This window comes from Lonchura striata, chromosome 1, assembly GCF_050655825.1.
Source record: "Lonchura striata isolate lonStrDom1 chromosome 1, ASM5065582v1, whole genome shotgun sequence".
Taxonomy (NCBI): Eukaryota; Metazoa; Chordata; class Aves; order Passeriformes; family Estrildidae; genus Lonchura; species Lonchura striata.
This window is the reverse complement of record NC_140703.1, coordinates 102265371-102283309: the sequence shown is the minus strand read 5'-3', so window position 1 is coordinate 102283309 and position 17939 is coordinate 102265371. Positions and strand designations below refer to the sequence as shown.

At 36.4% G+C, this 17939-nt stretch overlaps 1 protein-coding gene across 3 annotated transcripts in view; it reads left to right on the top strand.

Moving 5' to 3' along the window:
- The window catches only part of CTPS2 (CTP synthase 2), a 57110-nt gene that overhangs the window by 6677 nt on the left and 32494 nt on the right, over positions 1–17939 (top strand). For all 3 annotated transcript variants that reach the window (XM_021532338.4, XM_085585108.1, XM_085585096.1), the window contains exons 7-13: positions 1894–1974; positions 3315–3466; positions 3723–3855; positions 5953–6041; positions 6769–6863; positions 7694–7756; positions 8383–8426. In XM_021532338.4, the coding sequence (XP_021388013.1) occupies positions 1894–1974; positions 3315–3466; positions 3723–3855; positions 5953–6041; positions 6769–6863; positions 7694–7756; positions 8383–8426 (657 nt within the window). The remainder of the gene's footprint in view (positions 1–1893; positions 1975–3314; positions 3467–3722; positions 3856–5952; positions 6042–6768; positions 6864–7693; positions 7757–8382; positions 8427–17939) is intronic.

The following is a 17939-nucleotide window of genomic DNA, read 5'->3' as shown; positions in this document are numbered from 1 at the left end:
TAATGCTGTACTGTGTTCCAAGTTTCAGGGCCTAATCTCCAAAATCCCTCTTGAAGTGGGAAAGTTGCCTGTTCATTTTGAAGGCTTTTAAGGCAATTGCCAGGGCCTGACTTCTCCCTCCACTCCAAAAAATAATTTTCTTTAAAAAGCCTGCTAAGTGTGTGTGTGTAATAAAAGGAGAACGGACAAACACGGTGACTGTCTTGCATCTTGGGTTCTTGCCTGGCGCAGTTCCGGGACTGCCAGGAGCACAGTATCATTTTTGGTTTTTGACTGCTGCTGTTGACACCTGAAGCAGGGACAGATCTCACTTGAGGTGCAGCCTCTTGGTGCCCTTATAAAGCTCCTTGAGTGCTGCTTCAGGACAACATTTAAATGGTTGCTGTCAGGGCAGCACATGGGGCAGCTCCTACAGCTGAGCCCATTTCATCCAGTTCTGAATCCCTGCTGCCTCCCTGCCTGCTCCCGGGCATCCCTGGGGTAGCTCAGCTCTGTGTGCCCAAGCCTCTCTGTTCTCCCTGGGGTGTTCTGTGTGCCAGATGGATGCTGTGCTGTGGCTGCAGAGATCCTGTACTCTGAGGCAGCACTTTAGTATGCACTTGTCAGAGCTGCCCTGTTGGATTCAATTCTTCCTCATTTTCTGTTATGTGTTATGGGCCTTTGCGGTGCATCTCTCCCATTTTTATTGTAGTTGTGTTATTTTCGTGCTGGTTCTGATGTTTTTGATTTCTGTGTCTGCATTAACTTTAAGTTTGTCTCTGCAAGACAGACAGCAGATTTCAAAGTGGGTTTACTCGTGCTCATACTATCAAGGTTTATGAATTATAACTTCAGCTTCAAACTGTGCCAAATTTTACATATGAATTGTGCTTAAGTGAATAGAATGTACAAACTGTTTCCTGATTGCATTTTGATTTAAAAGCACAATAACTTTCCCTTATACTTGGTATTTTTTTTTCTGTTTCTAGAATTACTTCTAAGGTTAGGGTAAGTTAATTAGACTCCATCAGAATCAGGGTAGCTAAGCAAGGTGATCAAAGGGCAGCTGGAAGTTTCTGAGCAAAAGGGCTTGATGAATTAAGTAGTTGCATTTGCTAGAAAGATCGGGAAAGTAACGAAGTAGTCTTGTAACAGGATCATCCTACTTTTTGTTACACTTTCAGGTTTCAAAATAACTTAAGGGAGTAGACTGAGTAATTAGTAGGCACTTTACTAGAGCAGTTTTGCATTTTGATCTAGTTGCCTGGAGTTACATACTGCAGAAAAAGACCCTTCCAACAAACACCAAAGCGTATAATTATTTTTTTCATCAGTTAAAAATTATCAATATTTTCTGAAATTACTGGGGTTTAAATGTATCAGCAAAATACTAGCACCAGTAAAAATTCCATACAATTATGAATTAGTTTTTTCTTCTTTGGCCTTGTTTTTGTCATGATGTCTAAATTAAGAAGATGCTGAAATACCGAAATACTCATGCATGTAAGGATAAGTATTATTGCTCTTAATTTAAATCTGATCCTATTGATAAGATTACAATATTTCCTTTGATTCATCATATTCATACTTGTAGAGATGCTAGACTTGAGGGAAAGAGTATTACAATAGTAGCTGCCAGAAAGAAGAATATGAGGAAGGAATATTACAGAGAATACCAATAAAAGATGAAAGAAAATTGGTCAGTATGGGCAGATGATGGATTTGCTTCTGCTTTGCTAGTAGATATTTGTGAGCTCTGATACATCGTAGAACTCCAACAGGGGGGAAAGAGTGAAAAAAGGCACATTTGTTTGTGCTCTGCTTCCAAAGGAGATGAATTTCACTACAAAATGTTGAGGATCTTCTATTGGTTTACCTAGTAAATATTTGAAGTTTTTCCTTCTCTTATGACAGATAGTCTGCAGAAGTGCAAAACCTATAGAAATGGCTGTGAAGGAGAAGATTTCCATGTTTTGTCATGTGGAGCCTGAGCAGGTCTGTACTTCAATGTTACATGTGGGAAAGTATACAAATACTTCTTTGCATTTCTGTTTTCAACTTCTGACTGCTTCAATCATGTGTGATTGTCTTTATAAATTTTATCTTGTTATTATGGATGCTATAGCATTTTCAAAATATCAGGAGTATAAATGTTAAGTTTTATGTCAAACAGTCATTAGTAATTTAAATGCATGTTGTGTAAAAGCTAATAAAAAATAGATTTTAAGTACATGGTTAATTGTTATACATAGCATGACACTCTACGGTTTTCACAGCTATGGCTGGTTTTATTCATTATTTATTGTTAAGTATTTATTGCCCATAAATCATCTCAGGTGATTATAATAATGGATGAGCAAAGTGTGGTTAAAGCTAGGTGATTTACTTATGTCCACATGGTCACAGCCACATGAACACTTACTGTGATTATATGTAATAGACTATTTATGCCCTTAACCATGCATCTGCTGTGTAATTATATATTCTTCTGTAATTCATGTGTAATTTTTCCCCTAATAGTTTGCAACTAATTGGTATTCAAATATTACTTTTGATTAATTGACTTCTCTTTAAATATTTTTGCAAGTGAGAGCATTTTACTTTTCAATGTAATGGATAATGCTGAAGGTTCAAGAGATTAAGATTGAATGGGCACATAGAGAGGCATGGGGCAGAACACACATGTACAGTTTGTGATGAACAGAAGCAGCTCGAGGGTAGCAAAGAGAGTACCCTTTACTGTTCATGTCTTGAAAACACTTGTGCTCAGGATTCTGAGCTCTGTGATCTCAGGTAAACCAAGCACAATCACCTTAATTGCTGGCAGCTTGGATGCATTTTATAAATGTGTTCTGAACAAAATGGTCCTTAAATAGACTGTACTCAGTAATTACATAGTTTAGATCACTAACAAAATACATTTAGGAGACTTTGTCACAACCAAATTTGGACTGTTTTGTTAGGTTTCATTTGTTTTCTTGCTTTCATGCTTAATATTCCTCAGGTTTGTGAGAGGGGAGGAAGGAAGTGCTAGCAAGCATGAGTGCTTGTGGGGCTAGATGTTTGCATTAAAACTGATGCATTGATAGGCTTGACGAGCCTATATGATGGTGTGAAGGAGAAGTAAAACACATTTTTACTTTTTGAGTAACTTTTTCCTTGTAGGTTTAACAGAACCTTAAATATTAGCTGTGCTGTCCTACTCATTCAAAAGGAAGGTATTTAAAAACCAGAATGTGTGTAGAATAAAAAATGCATGTAGTATCAAAAAGTGGAATGAATTTTTCCTATGAAAAATGTACCTAAGTTTTTTATGTTCTGCCTTTGTTTGTTAGGTCATATTTATTCATGATGTTTCTTCTACTTACCGAGTACCTATCCTATTGGAAGAGCAAGGCATAATTAAGTATTTTAAACAGAGGCTAAATTTGCCTATTGATGACCAGCCAAGTGATCTTCTAATGAAGTGGAAGAAAATGGCTTGCAGGTATTCTATGTTCTGCTGCTTTCTCTAGAAGTGCTGTAATTCAAATTAGGTTTTATCTGCTATGAAGTCACCAAACTGGACTGGCTGGGTGTAGTGCTGGTTGACACCTGTGAATGGTCTGGGTTTAAAAACACTGGCAGTTAGGAAATTTTAGGAGATATTTTGTGGAGTTAAAGAAAAAGCAAATGCTGTTAAAATATTTTTTTCTTTTTTTGGTGAAATTTGGTGTAGTGACTGAAGAACTTGTTTTTGTCAGATACGAAAGGTTGCTGAAGGTGTGTTCCATAGCTCTTGTGGGCAAGTACACCAAGCTAAGTGACTGCTATGCATCTGTTTTCAAAGCTCTGGAACACTCTGCACTGGCAATTAATTACAAACTGGATTTAATGGTGAGCATATTTCTGGCTTTTGCTTTTGGGAATACTTTGATTCTACTATTGTATCAATCTGTGGTAACCTACTAGTTCCCATCGTGTGTGGCAGTTTTAATTCATGTGAAAACTAAAAAACAAATCAGGCAGATAAATACAGACTGGCCAAGCATCTCATTTTTAAAAATAAATGTTTTCAGATTTAATTATTTTATTTGGAACTAAACTCACCTGAAAGGAACACTGAAATTTCCCAAAACTGGATCTGATGAAAAAACACACTTTATCTGCAAATTTTTATTTATTATCATAGCTAGATTTCACTTGTTTTCATGACATATAGTTTTATGGTGGATTTGGCAGTCCTGGATTAACAGTTGGATTCAATGATCTTAGACATCCTTTCTAACCTAATTATTTTATGATTAGAAAAGAGCAAATGTACCAGTCTTAAAAAAAAAAAAGATAAGACCAAAATTAGGTAAATTGGGTAAATGGCAGGTGGTCAGCCTTTTCTTGTTCCCTGGGAAGAGTATTTGCTAATACTCTAAAATGTTGTTTCGGTGTGCATGAAGAAACAAGAAAGTGGGAACAGCCAGAATTTATCCCTGGAGATTTTTAGATCCTGACTGGAAATGATCCTAAACAACCTGCTCTAATTTGACTTGCTTTGAGCAGGGAGTGAGTCTTGAGACTTCCCAATGTCCTTTCTGACCTACATGATTGTGTCACTGTAGTGTTTCGTACCAACAGCTGCAGAGTAGGAGACTTTTATGATATGAAAAATAGCCTTGCTTTTAGCAAAAAACATGAAAGGTGCCCTGTCTGAAAATCCACAGCAAGCTTCATGTGCAGTTGGCCTTAATGTTGGTGGGGCTTCTGCATTAATCAGCATGAAAACTCATGGTTGCTGAGCTCCAGTGCAGTGCTGAAATGTTAACAGACACAGCTCCCACTGTGCTTAACTCATGTCCAGACCTCCCTTTAGCGTTTATACCCAAAGGCTGTCAGTATAATCCCATGCTCTGAAGGAACTGCTTAATCTGAATGATGAATTGATGCTTCTTTAACTGATAAATGTTCCTTCTTAATATGTTTGGCAAGGAAAATACTTGTTAACTCCAACTCATTAGTTTCTCTTTCCAACCTCGTGGTGTCATAGTGTCTTCTTAGTTGGTTGTGTAATATTCTTCTAGTATAGAATAGCAACATACAAAAGTAGTTATTTTCCTGTTGTATTTTTGATGCCTTCTGGAATGTGGAAAAAGTAGAAAATGTTTGCTAGAAAGCAATCTTGTCTGGGAAACTTTCAGCAATCACCTTGTCAGTTGCCTTTCTCTGCACACAGGTGAGTTCTGCCATTTCAGATGATCTCATTTTTACGGAGGATAGACTCTACATGAGAATGTGGTTAATTATGTTAATATGAGAAAAAGAGATTAACAAAATGTTAATCTGAGAAAAACAGATTAACAAACCCAGAATCAATCTCTGATTTTTTATGTCCGCAGTGCTGTACATTATCCCCTCACTTCACTCTATTGGTGCATCAGGATCTGTGATTTTTAAGGACTCTAGAGATTCTAATGCAGTATTTCCAGGAGTATTTCCAGTATTTCCAGAAAGAATCATTATCTATGATAATGATTCTTTCTCCCTTTCTACCCAAGAGTACCCAGGAACACTTTTCTCACAGACTGCAGATTTTTCCAGTCTTATAATAAGATTGGACCAGCTGTGGTACCCAAAATCCAGGAAGGTAATCAGCACCACTCCTTGTTTGACCCTGGGTGCCCTAGGAAGGTAACCTGGGTTCAGAGTTACAAAGCATTCTAGTTAATCTGCTTACCTGGAAGGTGCCATACAGGGCTATAGGCAGACACAGCTCCTGAGCTGTGTGCAAAGAAAAGGGCTCAGATTGCTGCAGTTAGAGCAAACACTTGGTTTTAAAAGCAAATACTGCATTTGCTGAAAAGTCTTCAGTGAAGTTGTTAGAGGTTTATTGGCAAATGCACTTGAAAATCTTAATAATTTCTCTTAGCACTTGACCATATACTGTCTGTTGCTCTTTCTGTGGAAGAAGAGACCATTTCATTGCATGTTTTTCTTTATTAGTACATAGATTCAACAGAACTCGAACGTTCTACGGAAGCAGAGAACTCAGTCAAATATCACCAGGCATGGCACAAACTGTGCAAAGCAGAGTAAGTGACATTGGGCATTCTGTATCCCAAGTGCAGACCATAATATTTATTTCACGTGATGAAAAATGCTTCAGTAAATCAAATAATTTCTCCATGCATCCAGATTTTTGTTCCTTATGGGAAAGGGTAAATTGCATGGGTGGTGAAAAGCTTCAGCAAATCGAAGTATCAGTGTGTATTCTCAAAGTCTGCTTAATCTTTTTAGAAAAATTGCATTTTTTTTGGTTGTTGGTTTAGAGTTTTGATTGTTTTATTATTGTTTTGCTTTTTTGGATATCCTTTACAGTGCAGATCAGTTGTCAAAGGTTTTTTTGTTGTCAACATGCACACTGCAAATATCTCTGTTAAGAATCATTGCTAGGATTTAAATTTGTATTTTTAAAGGGATGTTGTTTCTTGTCTATATGCATTTAGCTTTTTTTGGTATTAGAAGATCTGAACTTTGGGTGTTGTGATTTTAAGCAGTGAATATGTAGCTAGTTTCTTTGAGCAATATTTATTTAAGCAGTGGGAATCACTGTGAAGTGTGATATTGGTCAGATGAGAATTGGGGTAGGTAGATGAAACAAATCTCCAAATTTGATTTCTTTGTATTCTGAATGGTCATATAAAACATGCCTTTTGTGAATTGTGCTTGCTTAGTTATAACCTCAAGAGTCTTCAAGTTGTGTGGATTCCTCTGCTGGCTTGACTCTACACATTAATTCTTTTATATATGTTATTACAGTGGCATTCTGGTCCCAGGAGGTTTTGGAATTAGGGGAACAGAAGGCAAACTCCAAGCTATCTCCTGGGCAAGAACAAAGAAAAAACCTTTTCTTGGTAAGATCATTAGAGTGAGAAATTACTGTGTTTAGGAGATGTATAGCAAGCTAATTTATTTTATTAAGAAAATAATAAAAAAAAAAAAGGCAACAGAAAACCCAAATTCCCACATTACAGAAGGATCCTGTCTTAAGGAAGTATGTGTGATGTTATGACTATCTGCCATATAAAGTACCCCTGGAGCATTGTCTTGTATTACACCTGCTATATGAGGAAGAAAAAAATCAATCCCTTCTGCAAAGGTTTAGCTTGCATGTACAAAAATGGAGAGAGTTTACTTCTCATTGTAATTATATCACTAGAATTCTCTTTATTAAACAGTATGCAGAAAACATAGATGTCTTTGGACCACTTTGCTATATTATTTTTTTTTTTATTTACTGGTGTATGTTATTACGGTAAAGTCTAAAGACATCGCCTGGCCTATAAGCTATGTGCTATTTGTGTAAATGCCTCTGAGGCTTTGCTTCCTACTCCACATTCCTTACTTTTAGGTGTCTGAGTAGTTGCTAAAGCAGCGAAGTTTGAATCTGGATATACCCAGGCTTTCAGCTTCTGTTTGTCTTTGCAGTAATTATTAGTAAAATAGATGAGAGGAATAAAATATCTTTGAAAGGGCTTAAAGCACATAATTGGTTCACATGTATTTATACTGTGCCAAGTTTGAAGTGTGAGTTTTACATTGAGCAACCACTTTTGGTTTAGGTTTTTTGTAAATCTGTGTATATGCAATGAATACCAAGATTTCAAAGTAGTCAAGTTTAAGACAGAACAGCAAGTCCTACTTTGTGGCTTGGAAAATCTGGAGTTTTTGTTTTCTCTTCTAGGAGTTTGCCTGGGAATGCAGTTAGCAGTTGTGGAATTTGCAAGAAACTGTTTGAATTGGGAAGGTGAGCTCAGTATGTTAGTGTGAATATGATTTATTTTGAGGAATTTTTATTCTCTGTGTGAAATATGTATCTATTATTAGAACTGTTTACAGATCCCAAGATTGTTAGATACTTAGCTCTTGCAGCAAGATCATTTTCAGCTAAGTACCTTATGCTACCTCTCTGTGCAAAGGAATAAGAACTCTTTGTTATGTGGATTGTTTGAAACCTGCTTTTTGATCTAAAGAGTGTAAAAGAAAATGTGCTTAGAGTTCACCTCTGTAGTCACTTTCTGAAGTGTGCTGGTGGTGAGAAGTAAGAGCTGAGAAGTGGTTTTCTCACTTGCCTTCATTAGCCAGAGTGGCCAAACAAGAGCCGTTCAGTAGTAGTATGAAGAGATTTAACTTATCAATGAATTTCTAATGCTAAGTAAGAGCTGAGAGGAAAGTGTTTTGGAAAGCAGAAAAGGGAACTTGTGTCTGAGGTCACATGCTTCCTGTGATTGCTTCAGAAGTGGTGCAGGATGTGTTTCAACTCATGAGATTGTAACATAAATGTAGACAAGCCCTGAAATGCCACAGAGCTGTTATGCATTTGTAGCGCATGTAGAGCAAATGTACTGTGTTTACTTTGAACTTCTGTTCCAGATGCAAATTCTACAGAATTTGACCCAGACACAAAAAACCCAGTTGTAAGTACTGTTTTTTCCCTGCATGTATTTTGTGAACATACATCTTCCTTAAAAAGAGTTACCTCTGTGTTAGCTAAAATCTATCTATATTTTTACATGGTCAGACATGAGGTGGTATCTGCTGTCCTTACTCTGTACTGTTTAAAAGGTATTTTCTGATAGTCTCTTGCCATTGCCTGTTTTCTTCTGTGAATTGCCTTAGCTTTATTTTTGTAATTTTTCTAATGGTTTCCTTTTGTGTAAACTCATGCTGGGAGTAGACAATAATGCTTAAGTTGTCTTTACTAGGGAATAAAATATAAAAGGGAGCTGAAAGGTATAGCACAAGCTATTACCAAAGTAAAAATTTGTATGAAAGATAAGAATTAAGTGGAGATGGGTTGAAAAATTATTATATTTCCTAAATATATATAATATAAATAACCACTAAACCTGTCCTCCCCATGCATCTTATGGTCCTCCTTTTGATAGAAATGTCAATGTCCCAGATATGGCAGTGCTCTCTGCATCATATGCTGATGATGGGATTTCAGAGTGGATTTTGCACCGTTATTAATGTAGTAAAACTTAAGAGTGATCAGGGAAAGAGGGTTTTAAGAAAATGAAAAATAACAGAAATAAATATGAGAAATAAAGCAGTATCTTGGTGTGAGATGTAAACATTTGTTCTAGTGACAAAGGAAGTGGTTTGCTCACAATACCTACTGTTTCTGTATGAATTTCCTTCAAAAGAATTTTGTTGGGTTTTGCAAGTAAAACATACTTTTTTCTGTCTGAAATGTGCAAATAAGCGGGTTCTTAGAACATTTGCTCAGTTTGTCAAAGTTGCTTATTTGCATAGGAAGGATAATCTAGTCTGAACTTTCAAAGGTAAATTAAAGACCTTCAGTGTTTCAGGTGAGACTTGATGCTAGAATTTGGTGGTGTTGGGAGGGGTCCTCAGGTGAGTGAAGGTCAACTTTGCTTTTGGCATCAAATTTGTGGTCTTGACATAGTTAGAGGTCTCTTCCTTTCCCCTTGACTATGTGCAAAAATGTACTCTTTCACTGCAGGGGTCAATTTCATAATAGCAGTGTGTTTTAAAATGTGTCGGGTGTTGAAAGCTTACTGTAAACTTTTAGATTGTAAGAAGGTAGAGCACAGAAGACTGATTCTGGGGAATCCTTATTTCTAGAGCTTTTTGATTGTCAGTTTTATTTAATGGTATTTAACTGGGTGATTTGCAGTTTAGATTCAAGGGCAAGTAAGGTAGATACGTTAAAGAGAAAATTGTGTGGACATGAAGTTAAGAAAATAATGAAGTGAATGTGTCATAGAAGATTAATACTTTGTTTACAATGGAAGTGTTATCATTGCAGTATGTGTAATGGGTATTCTGTTTTTCTGAGCTGCATTAAGGTTCTGAAATTGGTTATTGACAGTCATATTTCAGCATCTTAATCTGATCTTTGATGCCTCAGTTCTGGACAAGAAACAGATGTAAATCATTCCAAGTGGGAGATTTGCACTACCAATAATTACAGCTGCTAAATAATCTGCCTTAGCAGAGTCCATCTTGTGCTGAAAGCTGTTTAGATATCCTATATAATTAATAAAAACAGTTGGAAGAGAAACAGATTACTGAAGCTTTTGGACTATCGAACTGATGTAGGTGTTTCATTATCTAAGATGTTTCATTATTTGTAGATGTTTCATTATGTTTCATTTATCTAAGAAAGTTAATTGGAGTATATCAGCACTGATAATATCTTGTGATGCTACTGTGCACTAACTTAGGACTGAAGTAGTGTGCTTTTCTTTCGGTTTCCCCTCCTTTGAAAACAGAAGAGGGAAAAGGAGGATACTGGTGAGGCAGTAGTTACATTTCCTTTTATTATTTAAAAAAGAGACAGAACTTGACGCGTAGTTTGGCAGGGGAACTGAGGGGCATCATAAAATACACAACTACTTATGTTGCTTCTTAATTTGCTAAGCATTCAAGTACTCAGAACTGTACTACTAAAGTTGATAGTTTCATCTAAAGTGCTTAGAAAATATTTTAGTCTCTTTTGTTTCTCTTTGTTGACTGCATCTATGGAAATTTGAACCTTTTTGCTGCAAATAAAAACTACAATTATCAAGTAGTCCTGTATCTCAGTACTACACAGAATCACAGAATCATTTAGGTTGGAAAAGACCTGCAAAATCAAGTCCAACCTTAAACCAAATACCACCTTGTCAACTGGACCGTGGCCTTAAGTACCACATACATCTGTGTCTTTAACATCTCCAGAGATGATGACCTCACCACGTCCCTGGGTGGCCCATTCCAATGCTTAGGAACCCTTTCAGAGAAGAAGTTGCTCCTAATTTCCAGCCTGAACCTCCCGTGGCACAGTTTGAAGCCATTTCCTCTCATCCTGTTGCTGGCTGCCTGGGAGAATCGCCCGGTCCCCACGTGCTGCTGTCGGGCAGTTGTACAGATTGATGGGGTCACCCCTGAGCCTCCCTTTCTCAGGCTAAACCCCAGCCTCCTCAACAGCTCCATGTCAGACTTGTGCTCCTGACGCTTCTTCAGGTCTGTTGCCATTTTCTGGACATACTCCAGAACCTCAATGCCCTTTTGCAAGCCTGGAGCATTGCCCTAGCTCAGAAGGGAAGATAAAGGAGGTACATGAGCTCTGAACAGAGACCAAGTTCTTGGTTGATTATTTGCAGGTGGTGTTTCCATTATATATTTTTAAGCTTTCTGCTTTACTTCCTAGCCTTTTTGAAAAATAATGGTAGATAAATTTTTAGTATTCTTTGCAGGAGGATGGCTGTTCAGAAAGGTAACAAATTTGCTTGAGTGTAGAGCTTGGTGTGAAGTTTCTCACCTAAATGGTAATTTCAAAAGTAAGTCCTTTAAAGGGAAACTATGGTTTGAACTTCTAGTGAACTACATTCACTGGATGAATGAAGAGTTATTTGTTTTGTTCCATTTTCCTCATCTTCCTCTACTATTAAACTTAGCTCTTTTGAAATTATTCTTTTAATGATGTTCTTTGTTGGTTTTATTGCAACTGCATCTAATACTGTTCTGGAAGAAAAAAAATACTTTCTGGGAATAATTTTCCTTTTTTTTCTCTGATTTAAAAAAGCTAATTTTAATTTTGATCATTGTTCTTCATGAACAATTACACATTGTATAGGATTATGAAACTGAGCTTACTGCACTGGGTAAAATAACTGCATTTTCTATATACTCAAGAAATTGTGCAGAAGTATATTTTACCAGTAGGTGACACTCTTAAAACATGTTAATTTCCTAGTGCCCATGTTTCCTATTCAGGATGTCAGTAACCTGATTGAATTCCAAAATTTCTAAGGTTGTTCTAAGAGACGAAAGGAATGTATGTCTCACACAGGCAAAAAGCATGTCCTAAAATTCTGTGATTGTACTTAGGTGTGTGTGTAAAGTTGCTGGTGGAGCTTGGTTAGCATAATGTGCATGTGGTGTATTTACTTTTTAAATCAAACCATATTGTTAATTTAGAATGTTTTCATAGACCAGGAAACAAGTAATACATACAATTTTCTTTATTCCAAGAAATAACACATTTCAACAACTAAAGAGGTTTTGTAAAAGAGTGACCTGGAAGCATTTTAGGACAATCATATGATGTTTAAACATTATAATTTTAAGGCTCCTATTCATGCATCACTGGTGTGGAGTACTTTATTTATTCCTCACTTCATTGAGGGGAAATTCAGGGATAGGAACTACAGTAGTATGGGATCTTGAATGCACTTCATGGGCTTTGCAATTAAGCCAAGTCTTTAAGTGCATAAGTAACTTAAGAGATCGACATGATTTATCAATATAATGGATAATGTTGGTGTTAAAATTCAGTCCAAAATTCCAAGTTCTCTAGTAGGATTAGTCCCTAATCCACTGATTACTTGTCTTCAAAATATCTGTTCTTTATATTTCTCTTTTACTAATTTCTTCTTGAAGTAAATAATAATGTCCATGAAAACACATCTGTTTCAGGAATCATGCAATGAAAAGGGTAAGACTGCATCAAATAAGGTTAATGAGCTTTAACTGCAACAAGTCACTCAGTTTATATATACTTACATGTCATAACAAAAAAGTACATACTTATGTAAATATAATTTAAAATTAGTATCCAGTGTTGCAGTTATCATACTTGGCATTGTTACATTGCTATTGAAAATAAGTACTTTATTTAAAAAAAAATGAACTGCTTGTTTTACGAAGTGTCATCTTTTGTGAATGATGAAACTGATCTGTGAGGAGTATTGGATAGGATGGATACTCTAAGAAACACTCTTCAAATAGAATGCTGCATCTTTCTTTTTGCGTGTTTTAGAAACTGTGTGATTTGAAATTCTCTAGACGTCCAAATGATAGCCCAGGTAAAGCAGGATTTGTTAAATAACACCTCAAATGTAGCATGAAATAGAAACAGTAATTCTGAACTAGTTGGATGGCATTTTAGCTGGAATGTGTGGCTGGTGACTGTGGATGAAACACAACACAAACATGCTTTCTTTTCTGTTAAATCTTTATTCCATATGCCTTAAAATAATAACAAATCTGTGGGTTTAGATGTACACATTATGTAAACAAATACCAGGGTCTTCTTCAAGGCAGTGATACTCGTTCTTCCAGATGCCTCACTGTCCTGTACCAGTTATCTTTTTTACAATCATCAAAAACTCATCAAAGCTGACAGATCCATCCTTATTTTTGTCCAATGATTTAATTATGTTATCAAGTGAGAATTGATCCTGTTTTTATAGGACAAGAATTAAAAAAAAAAAAAAGAGAATGAAATAATTAGATTACAATGAGCATTTTTCTACAAAGCATGTTGCCAAGAAATGATGCATTCAGTGACAGTCAGTGTTACTTGGAGGTGTTACTGGTGGTGTTGTATTTACTGGTTTGACTGGTTCAACTAGTAGGACAGTGTCTGCTGTTGTCTGCCAAAAATGTTGACAAAGATGTATAACCATTTGTGAAAGACAAAGTATTACTCAGATGGCTTACTTCAGTCTTCTGGGTAAATTTGGAATCTGGGAAATGGAGCAGGTGAAATAGCTGTGGCAGGTGCATAATCACTGGTAAAAAATAATATGCATATGACCTACTCCTTTATTAGAAACTAAATTGGGTCCTGCATGCACGTTTTGAAAAAATGTTGCTAATTTCTTTATGCTTTGGGCCAGGATCTGAGGATCTCTTTTCCATTTTCTCTTTTCTCTTTTTCCCTCTTTAGTAGGAATACTGTATTCACTGTTAAAAACATCTTGCTAATATATTAAATTTAGTTTAGATTATTAGCTTCTTTTATTTGTCATGTCTGGTAAGAGTGCATGTAGCATCCTGATGCAGTGAATATTCTGATAACAACTCTGATAAGGCTAATTAAATAATATAAACCAAATTTGAAGTTATAATTTAAATTCATAAAATGTTTTCTTTTGTTCATACCATGTAGTTCTGCATGTTTTGTAATAATCTGTTATGTTTTGATATTGATTTATTATGGTGCTACAAATATCTGCCAAAAGATTTGTTGCTTGAAAATGTCTGAGGTCCAGACAGAAAACATCAGTGTTGCTCTTTCTGAACAGTTCCATTTCCACATATCTGGGAAAATTAATATGATGTTGAATTGTCTTTAGTGTTATAAAAAGAATTATATTTCTGAAATTGCCATCACATTTCTGTTACATTTTGGCAATCAATTTCTAAGCTGTCTTTTCAGAAAAAGAAAAAAACCCTTTGTGTTTTATTAGGGTTTTTTAGAGAGTCTGTTGTTAATAAGCTATTTCATGTTAATTGAAATGACTAAATTTCTAATTCTCAAAATACTGTAATTTTTATGGGAGTGCCACTTATTTCAGACCTTCAGCAAAAATTGCTTATGTGAGCTATCCAAAACACAGTATTTAAAGATTAGTCTAGCAGAAGAATCTAAATTGAGTCCTAATGCAATTTAGGAAAGATTTAGCAGAGAATATATATAAAATCAGAACATAGATTTTTTTTTTTTTATAGCTACAGGATATAGGTATTTCTCCCTCTAGCTCAGTGGCATTGTTCTGGAATGGCAAACTTCTTTTATTTTGTGATGGTGGTAATTTAACCTAGATAGAAATTGCCTGAGGTCTCTTGCTTTTAAATGTGTTCTACTGTTTTACTTGGTTTATAGATTTTTTTGGTATATATTTTATAGATTCGAGATTCATTATTTAGATTGAAATGAAAAATATTTTATAAGATTCAGATACAGTATTTCAGGTGAAATATGGCTTGCATTAAAAAAAAAAAAAAAACAACAAAAAACCAAACCCAAACAGAACAGCTCTTAGATTTTTTTGCATTTGATTTCATAGGAACTTTGTTATAAACTCTGTGCTCAAGTGTCTGTTTGATGAACAGATAAAATATATCCAAATATCAAATATCCAATGTAAATGAAGTTTTATAAGCCAAACCTTATTTAAGAATTACAGATTTAGTGAAACCATTTGGGCACAGTAATCTGCCCTTTTTCTCATGCATTCCATGGCAACATAGTGAATACAAAGAGAGTGAAACTCACCTTCAGGTACTGTGCAAATTGATTCTGAAGTAGATTCTTCAGCCCACCAATGGACAGTGCACTGGTGCTGCCCTCCTGTAAAGCATACTGGGTAAAATACTTCAGAAGGTTTTCATTGAGTAAATGTTCCATGTTTCTCAGATGTTGTCTTGAAGAACAACTGCAAACAAAACAGACAATAACAATCACAATTTGAAATATATCTATGACACTCTCTTCATTGTTTAATTAACCATCTAATGGGTAATACTTAACCTAGATGAAAAGAGTTGGGTTTTTTCCCTGTAAAATTGATCAACTTTCCCAAGAAAGGAAATTATCTAAGTTAGGTTTAAGGGTTTGAAAGACCCAATATATTTCGGTTATGCTTACCTCACTCGGAACCCAGAGCTTTCAGATGTATCCAGCAGTGAGAGTCTCTGATTGGGGCAACCTTTATAGTTGCTTGAATACTCCACCCTAATTATGAAACTAGCATGTGTCATTGAGTCAGTGCACTAGTTATTGTGTTTTCAGTAGTCAAAGGAGTAGGATACTTTAGCAGTAGAAATTAGTAATATTTTTTTATCTCTGAAATGTGTCATCATCCTCCACTGCACTTGATGTATATTTATCTTTATAGGTGATACTGGAGAGGTCTTCTTGCTTGAATTTGTGTGTTCTTCACTTCAAGGTGAACTACACTCAGAGAAGTGTGATAAAGACTCCTGTGGTGATATGTATAACATTTGTTGTTGTAGTGGCCTTTTGGAAAATGGCAATTATAAGGTATTTTTAAACATATCCAAATACGTAAATAAAATTAAGAGAGCCACTTGCTCTTTGTGTGAGTAGTTAATTACACTTCTCCACATTTTGTGCTATTTCTTAGCACAGGAAAAAGATGAAGTTCCTGTGGAATAATATTTTGGTTGCTAGTGTTAAAAAACAAAACATTGCATGATGTGGATGGTAAAGAACTGAAGTGTTCTAAATGAGAAAGTTTTATGTGAGGTTCTGAAAACGAGTCCCTTCTTGGGAACACCTTTATAACTGATTATTGTGTTCTGCAGGTTCTGAATGTTCCATTGAGAATGTTCCATTCTGAATGTTCCAATGGTTTTATCATCTTCCATTGATGGTCTGTGGGACATCCTGGAGTTGATAATCAGCCTGTGGTTGATGCTTCATGACCCAACATTGTTAATTTTACAGCTGCTGAGTTACTGGTTCTGGCTGTGGTTTCTCCTTGTGGTTTCTAATCTGCCTGCTGTCTGTTGTCATTTTTTTGTGCTTGGCTCCAGGTCCACTGACTAGATTTTTCACCCTGTCCATCACTTCTTCAGAATCAGTTGTCATTTCATCATTTATAACTCTAAACAAAGAGCTTTGTGGGTCTGTAGGAGATGGATGGGGCAGAAGGGATGTTTTTGGAACTGCAGATGTATGGGTGTAGGATTCCATAACAGGCAAGTAGGAGGCTTCCTGAGAAAACCAGGCAAACCTAGGTAGATGAGTTATGTAAATATTGCATTAGCAGCCCTTTTGAATGTGTTTGCACTCACTTCCAAGTGTCAGAAGAGTGTTAGAAGAGTCCCTAGAGATCATATAAATAAGTACTTCCTTTTCCCTGGAGTGGGGTCTTCAGTATTTATGCTGGATGTCTGCTCAATATATTCTTAAGTGCCTTAAATAATGGGGAATCTACAGCCTCCTTATCTTACCCTTCTGGGTTTTCTTAGAGTGCATTTCTGTGTGTCCACAGGCCTTGATGCCCTTAAGCCCTTTGATTCTCCTGTCCCTGCAGATAGGCAGAACAGACATCTTCCTTCTTAAAATGGCCTTTGACATCAGTGAAATTCCCCATCTTCCTTTTTTTCTTTTTTTTGATTCAGAAATCTTTGATAGTTTAGTCTTCCTCTGTGAGTCCTGCTACTTAGATCTAGTAATTTCTTCATCTCTTTCTGCAGTTGTTTCCCATTCTGCTTGAGATGCCATGTCCAAAGTTGTGGCCCTTGTTCACCTCTCTGGGTGCTCATGGTATTGCAGATTTTAATAGTTACAGAGGCATTTGGTTGATGAGGACAATCTCCCTGTGTTATTTTACAGGGAGGTGTCCAGCTACAGGGTTTTAACAGTGGAAGACTTGTCAGGTTTCTTGACACTTAATTTCAAGGTTGTGGAGAGGACAAATACACTGATTTAAAATTCAGTGCAAAAGCTTGGCATTGGCTTGGAATTCACAGAACTGGGGCAAGGCATCTCCCAGTATCTGTCCAGTCCAGCTGAAGGACAAAGCTGGTAATGCACTTTCTCCTTTTTTTTTTTTAGCTCTACAGGATTTGCTTTTTTGGCTCTACAGGATTTCAGGAGCTGCTGCTGTCTATCCTAACAGAACCTCTCCTCCTGCTGTGGGATATGGGAGTAGCAGTGCAAGCAACCATGGGGCTGGTGGCTTGGAATGCATTGTATGGGTTAGGGTGGGTCCCATACACCAAACTGGGGCATGAACTCCATGGTTGTTCATGACAATAAGATAATCATAAATCCTTTTGTCTTTTTCTTTCTGCCAACAAAATAAAAAAAATATTTTCTACTTTCTTCTTTCATCCTCTTTTCCACCTCTGGTAGGTGGTCAAATTTTAGTAGTATTGTGTGACTGGGTGATCTGCTAAGGCTTCTGTTCTCCACCTGCTAATTCCTCTCTGCAGCTGCAGTCTGGTGGCTTCACCATCCTTACTGCATTATCCCTTTTGGAAGCAGTGCTGGGAAGCTGGTGTTCCTGATCTGTATTGTTGACATTACAGTGTTTGCAAGATTTGTTTTAAGTATTCAAATGACTTCTCTTTGTACCTAAGGCACCTCCCTGAGTACAAAATGTAGTAGTAAGATGCTTAGTGGTATGGAAAAGCTGCATTTCGAGGGATCACAACTC